Source organism: Amphiura filiformis, chromosome 17, assembly GCF_039555335.1.
Source record: "Amphiura filiformis chromosome 17, Afil_fr2py, whole genome shotgun sequence".
NCBI lineage: Eukaryota > Metazoa > Echinodermata > Ophiuroidea > Amphilepidida > Amphiuridae > Amphiura > Amphiura filiformis.
In genome coordinates this window covers 769135-776491 of record NC_092644.1, presented here as the reverse complement: position 1 = coordinate 776491, position 7357 = coordinate 769135, and the positions used below count along the sequence as shown (strand labels likewise).

The following is a 7357-nucleotide window of genomic DNA, read 5'->3' as shown; positions in this document are numbered from 1 at the left end:
TGGGTTGCAGCCAGTCTTGTGATGAGCCTCCATTTGCATCTGTCTTGTGTGGCTTGGGTCGCAGTGTATGTGGTCATTCCCGTCCAGGATTTGATGTTTGATTCCCATGATGTACGTGGACGTCCTCTGCCTCGGTTACCTTGTGTTTTTCCTTGCAACAGGGTTCTAGCAAGGTTTCCTGCACTGCCTCTTGCTACGTGACCAAAGTACTGTAGCTTGTGTTTTCTCACTGTTGTCAGGAGTCTTACTTTTGGATCGATCTGGGCAAGTACCCATTCATTGGTGTGTTTGTCTTGCCAAGTGACACGCATGATACGACGGTAGCAGCACAGTTCAAAGGCTGAGATCTTTTTGGTGTCTGCCTTCTTCAGGGTCCAGGCTTCACATCCGTAGGTTGCAATGGGGAATATGAGTGCCTGAAGAAGTCTGGTTTTGACTTTGATTGAGAGTAGGTTTTGGATTTGACTGAATTTGTTTCTTGCTATTGCAAGGCGTCTTCGGATCTCCTTTGAGGTGTCATTGTTGTTGGAGCAGGTAGCACCTAAATATGTGAAATCGTTAACTTGTTCCACTGGTTCACCATTTAGCTGCATGTCCATATTTATTTGCTGCTTGGAACACACCAGGAGTTTGGTTTTCTTGACATTCATTTGGAGGTGGTATGTTTGACTTTCTGCAGCATCTGTAGGTCATCTTCATTTTCAGCAAGTAGAGCCACATCATCTGCATACCTCAGGTCTGTAATTTTCATTCCACCAATGCTGATGCCATTGTGTTGTTCAGTGATTGCCTTCCTCATGATGATCTCTGAGTACACATTAAACAGGGCCGGTGAGATGATACAAAGTCGTACTCCTCTTTTGATTTTAAACCATTCAGTGATTTCTCCATCAACTCGCACTGCAGCTCTCTGTGTGCTGTATAGTGACTGAATAAGTGCTACTATGTGTCTGGGAAATCCCATATCAAGCAAGGACTGCAGCATCATATGATGGCTGACTGAGTCGAAGGCCTTTTTGTAGTCAATAAAGGCTATGTAGACTGGTGTGTTTGTTTCCAATTTCTTCTGTAATATCATCTGTAGGTTGAAGATTTAGTCTCGCGTTCCCCTTCCTTTGCGGAACCCTGCTTGTTCCTCTGCAATTTCACAGTTCAGGATGTTCTGTATGCGGTTCAGCACGATGTTCAGCAAAATTTTGCTGGCATGTGAGATGAGGGCAATTGTTCTACAATTGTCACAGTTGGTTAAATCACCCTTTTTAGGGATTGTGATGAAAACGGATGAAACCCAGTTTTCTGGCCACTCTCCTGTTTCCCATATCCGATTGCAGATATTCCAAAGCATCTGCCGGCCTGCTGTCCCGGATGCCTTCAGGAGCTCTGCCGGGATGCCATCTATTCCAGATTGTTGTTTCCCAGCTTTGAAATAGCTTGTTCTATTTCCTCCAGGAGAATACTGGGCTCACGGATGCTGGGATTTACTTCAATGATTGGTGGTGGGTCATGGTCTGTGTTCTCATATAATTCTTCAGCAAATTCTCTCCACCTGCCTTTGATTTCTGCGGATTGAGTAAGAAGTTTGCCATCTTTGTCTTTTATGTTTGAGTTCCTTGTGGCGGTTTTTCTATCAAAGGTTTTGGCTGCTTTTAAGAATTCACGCGAATTGTGCATGGCATTGTATTGTTCGAGTCTTGAACACTCCTGTTCAAGCCACAGTTCTTTATCTTCTCTAACCCTCTTTTCAACATCCTTCTTGAGTTTTTTGTATTCAATATTGATCTCAGTTGAGTGCTGGCTCTGTGGGCGTAACTGACGTTTTGCATCAATAACTTGCAGAGTTTCCTCACAGATCCATGGTTTCTTTGCTTTTCTTTTACGTTTTCCCAGTACTTTGTTTGCAGCTTTGTGAATGTTGTCTTTGAAATCACACCACAATTCTTCTGGAGTATTCTCAGTGTTTGATAGAGCTTGAAATGTGTTGCTTATTTCTACTTGATATTTCTCTTTGATGCTTTCATCCTGTAGACTCTGGATGTCATAATTGGCAAGTGTTCTTGCCTTCTTCAGAATTTTGAGACACAGTTTGACGTCTGCATATAGAAGATTATGATCACTGTCTATGTCTGCACCTGGAAAAGTGCGGCAGTTCTTTACATTTGTTTTCCATCTCTGTTTGTATAGTATAAGATATTAAATTTCCAAGGTGAAATATAATACGATATACAATTTTTCGTGAAAGTTGTGCTATTTTCGTACATTTCCAGCATGTTGTATTGGTCACTAAACCTACGTATGCACAGATTGCTGTTTGATTTCAAATATCACAGATATACTTTTGAAGGTCCTGTAGTTCTTGAGTTATGTTGTACATAGGGCTGAAACAACAACTTTTTAACAACAATAAGTCAAGCAAGTTTTCAAAGTATTATATGATTTGTAGAATGAACTTTTGCAAAACATTAAAGTGTTATTTTTCAATAATATATTGATTTAGATCGATTTTTTGGCTGCTTCGACCAACAATACTTCGTCTACCCTTAATTACCGCTGCCCACCCAGTAAATAGTTTTCCCTAATTTGAGGGGGGAAATAAATTAAATTGTCTACCTATTAAATTATCCTTCTTCACCTCCCTGAAAGGTTATGTTCTATTTAGGAGGACATGGAACGTGAAAACATCAAAACCTTATGAGCCACCAACGCCTATGGAAATATATTAATACGATTATAGGTTTGCTTGACTAATTTCATAATGTATGATACAAGAAGTACACTGCATTTTTATTCAAATGGCTGAAACTGGAAATTTTGGCTCTTGCAAATCTAACCCGCCTTAAAGGTGGCAAACAGGATATGTTATGTATTACCATAACTTTTGTCAGTATTCAGGTATGTATTTGTGTATTTATTTATTTATTTATTTAGTTAGTTAGTTAGTTAGTTAGTTAGTTAGTTAGTTAGTTAGTTAGTTAGTTAGTTAGTTAGTTAGTTACTCTCTCATTTTTGAACCGATTTTCATTAAAAAAAAGGTGTCACAATGCTCAGAACGATTTTTGAGTTAGTTACTCTCTCATTTTTGAACCTATTTTCATTAAAAAAAGGTGTCACAATGCTCAGAACGATTTTTGACTATGTAACACAAAGGTACCCCAGTTTATGACACAGGATCATACATGTATACACATTATGTGGTGTCAGAAACATGACAAACCAAGCCAACCAGCACATGTTAAGTTAAAATCATGACAAATTATCCGTCGGATGATCGGTATACCCAATGATCGTAAGTGAGGGTATGCCGTGAAACTATTAGTAACAGTACTTTGAAATTTATTTATCTATTAATTAATTAATTAATTAATTAATTAATTAATTAATTTATTTATTTATTTATTTATTTATTTATTTATTTATTTATTTATTTATTTATTTATTTATTTATTTATTTATTTATTTATTTATTTATTTATTTTTTAATTTGTTTGTTTGTTTATTTGTTTATTTATATATTTATATATTTATTTATTTATTTATATATTTATATATTTATTTATTTATTTATTTATTTATTTATTTATTTATTTATTTATTTACGGTTTTGGCTAGGACAGTGGGTGACAGATGGCACCTTTTCTTATGTATAAGATGTGAAAAAGTGCAACTATTTCTGAAAGCATCATTATTGGAAAATGTGATAATTTTTTACCAATAAAAAAATGAAGGTGGAACCTGGAGGAACATAAATTAAACATTTAAATCAGTTAAATTGCAAAAAAAAGGTGTCATTGTGCGGAAATATTTTAATTCTTTTTCAGGAATATTGCAGCGATTTTGTTAAATTTTACCAAAATGTGACAATATTCATAATTACTTTTAAAGGAGAAAATACATGTTTGCACCGAAAGAAGGTGTTAGATTGCATTGTGATCCAAAACTCGTGAGAGGTAGACAACAGATTCTGGCAGTGGCGTCGATTTCTTTTTGACATTGGGGGGATGGGGTTGGAAAATTTATCTTGAAGTATAGTGAACTCAGCCCCTCTTGGCGACATTATAAGTGTTTGGTATTTTGAAGCTAAAATAAATCCCCGCCCCCATCCCCGGGATCCATGCCTATGGATTCTGGAACTAGAGGATATTCTCCAATTTGGAAACGTGCGTTTGTATCAAAATAAAATGAAAATGACGTATTTTAGTTGCCAATCCTATCAATTTCTACATATTGGCCGTGGCGTGGTGCAGGAGGTGTTGTCACGGGTGATGTTAATGTTCTAAAATGACAAATAAAAACAACTAAAGAAAATATCGAAAGGTGGTACAAATTTGCCAGGGAATAATAGTCTTTTAGACACTATGATTCTGTACTTCAGTGGCGGCGGTAGAATTAAAATTTAGCGGGGAGGGTCGGGGACGAACATATTATTGTCCCATTTTAAAGGGACCTGTTTTTACGCGCGAAGCCACAAATTGAGGTATTTACTGCTATTTGATGGGGCAAACGCGCAAAATTGGCAATTGTACCCTATTTGGGCCCAAAACATAGTGTTTTTCGTGCTAAAAGTAAGATGTACAGGGAAATTATTGCTTATTTTTTCTTCCAATATGATTTTCAAGGGAACGTCACCTTGCCCAAATATAGGGGGGATGTGTACTCATGCGACCTCATGCCACTGGGGTCTCGCTGGCCCGGCCAGCGATTCGGTGGGTATATGTGACTTAGGATGATTGCGTCATGGCATCACGTGGCATGCATGCATGTGCAGTGGTTTTCCTTTTGTAAGATTTTTGTTAGGGTTAATAAACCTTTTATACCTATGCCACAAATCTTTACCACTATCTTACCATTTTCTGAGATTACAAGTGCATTCCGGCTGTAGCAAAACTACAATGTTATTCGACTGCCATAGAGGGTATCCACTTCACTCATGTGTGACTTCTAGCAAAAGGTACTGGTTCCCGTAGTATTCCTCATTCAAACTAATTCAATGCACGACCTCGGAGTTACCTGCATGACTTTGGCGGGCTATTTTGAAACAGTCATGGTTGCACATGCAGGTACTTCTTTAGAATGTCCTAAACAAGGTATAGCAGTCGTTGATAGGATATACAGCTTATAGAACATGGATAACCTCTATTGGAAAACATCGACTACATTTGCAGGGATAGAATCAAGTCAACTGAGCAGTAATTATATTTAAAATTCGAAATAATTATATGACGTGGTATGTGAAAAGTACGCAATGGAGAAACAGCTCAAAAACAATAACAACAACAACAAACAGCCAGGGTGATTTTTATGGAACTGGTTTTTTTTTTTTTTCAAATTTGTGATGCTAATAATGTTAAAAATATTGTCTGATATTTTTGGACTGAATCTTCCGCTGCAAATTAATTTTTTATGTGACCCCCTACCCTAATTTATTTTGACATGATTATACACAAAACGTGTTAAATTATACCTAAATGATATTTACCATATTTACCATATTTACAATATTTGAAAGAAAAATATGTAAAAGCACAGCAACGATGAGATGTTTTCACTTGCATGCACCTGAAGGTATTTCTCTTTTCATATCACTCATAGTTTTGTTATGCCAGCATGTTTAAATATATTCCTCAACTATATCGCTATGCATTTTGGAGCACTGAGCACCTTTGTTCCATAACCATTAGGGTATAGGACATGTTTTGTTTTTAATATAGCCCCGAATGAAATGTATTTAATTATGTTTGTCCTCACTCAGGTAGCATTGTGTGTGAATTTTACATCCGAACTAGAGGCTATTCTTTTTTTATGGGCATTTTAGTGTCTAAAATGGCCCAAAATGAGGGTTTTTCAATATTGCCGTCCATTTCTAATCGTCACCCCATAGGCTTTACATGTAGGACTGTTAAATGTCAAAAATATCAAGTTTTAATAATTTAAACATTAAAAATTTGCATTATATCGCGAATTACAAAAAACAAATCAAAATTCTTTGATATCAAACGGAATATGCTCGTATTCAGAATGAAATTTGATGTGTTAGTTGTGCTGAACTATAAATCCCCTATCATTTTAGTAGGGTCGGTCGGTTATGCGGATTTTTTTTCCTGGAGGGTAAAATTACCGTAAAATCTGAAAAAAAAAGTTTCTAAAAATGTTCAGCTCATTTTACATGATTTTAACAAATAAAAAAATTCTCCAAAATGCAAAATTCCGGGTTGTTCGGACCCGTAGAACAACGTACGTATTACTATTATAAGCTTTGAAAACTGTACCCTCAATAAGTGTAACAACAAGTTTTCTCTCGCAATAGGAATTATAATTAAAGACTCTTCTTACCTCCAAAAGAGTTGGCGCAAGTGTAGTTTTCCCTTTAACATTTTCGTAACAGTCCAACATGTCCATACATCCATTAGATTTAGAATATTTAGCGAGACCAGGAGGGCAATCTGCATTATAAACGGTGCCGTAAATGAAATATTCCGGGGGCACTCACATTTTTTGGGTAGGGTGTGCCACCGCCAGTTTCGAACTCGAGGTCTAGGGAACTGATTGGCCGGTCAAAAAAGGGGGGTCTTGGGAACTGATCAGCCGCCAATGGGGGTCTCGAGAACTGAACCAGGGTAATTTTCAATTTTTTGTTGCATTTTTGCCACAGATTTTCGAAAGAATCAATTTTGATTCTTGTCAAAATTGTGCATCGAATTAAGTAGGCCTATATCAGGATGAAAGTAAATTAAATGTATCTCAACACCTGGACCTGGATCATTTATACCCCAAGCAGAATATCTGCAATCTGCATCAACACTTGAATCCAGATTAGGGACCGATCGTTATTTACGGCAGGGTGGGGAATGGGCGTTTTGGGAAAAACGTTCCCCCTCGCGTCCCAATTTTCTCCATTTAAAACTTCACAATCCCCCCTCCTGGTTCAACTAAAAATTTCAGGTTCCACCCTCAAGACCCCAACAAATTTCGTGTTCCCATTACCCCCCCCTGCCATAAATAACGATCACTCCCTTAGTACAGGGATCTATACGATGATTTTTTTTTTGGGTGGATCATCTAGAAAGGATAAAATTCAAATCGAGAAAATATTATTCTAGGTATGACTTGTACTAAATCCAGATCATAAAAAAATGCCAAATAGCCTATAAATTCCCCCTACTGAATAATTATAGCAGCAGTACTACAAGAAAACCTGAGAATTAAAATGAGCAAACCAATCTATAATGTTTTTCCTTCTCAATATTGCCGCAAAGAAAAACATAATTTTGATGTGAATGGAGCCATGAATGTCAAGTGTGCAGAATTCGACAGTCTTTCTACCAGGCTGATAGATCGAAAATCACTTCTAAATTCACTATTC

General features: G+C 36.9%; 2 protein-coding genes across 2 annotated transcripts; both read right to left on the bottom strand.

The window, feature by feature from the left end:
* Nucleotides 1-646: 646 nt before the first annotated feature.
* Nucleotides 647-1078, bottom strand: LOC140138297 (uncharacterized). Its single transcript, XM_072160209.1, has one exon. It carries the CDS (start codon nt 1076-1078, stop codon nt 647-649), a length of 432 nt encoding a protein of 143 aa, XP_072016310.1.
* Nucleotides 1079-1395: 317 nt separating this feature from the next.
* Nucleotides 1396-6387, bottom strand: LOC140138295 (uncharacterized). The gene is made up of 2 exons (XM_072160207.1): nt 6328-6387; nt 1396-2169 (listed from the first exon to the last, which is right to left on the bottom strand). Exons 1-2 carry the CDS (start codon nt 6385-6387, stop codon nt 1396-1398), a joined length of 834 nt encoding a protein of 277 aa, XP_072016308.1.
* Nucleotides 6388-7357: the final 970 nt, after the last annotated feature.

Coding starts and splice junctions, on each gene's coding strand:
- LOC140138297 (XM_072160209.1), bottom strand. CDS start 1,078: ATGATATTACAGAAGAAATTGGAAACAAACACACCAGTCTACATAGCC.
- LOC140138295 (XM_072160207.1), bottom strand. CDS start 6,387: ATGTTGGACTGTTACGAAAATGTTAAAGGGAAAACTACACTTGCGCCA. Junction 2,170..6,327: donor TTGCGCCAACTCTTTTGGAG/GTAAGAAGAGTC, acceptor CTATACAAACAG/AGATGGAAAACAAATGTAAA.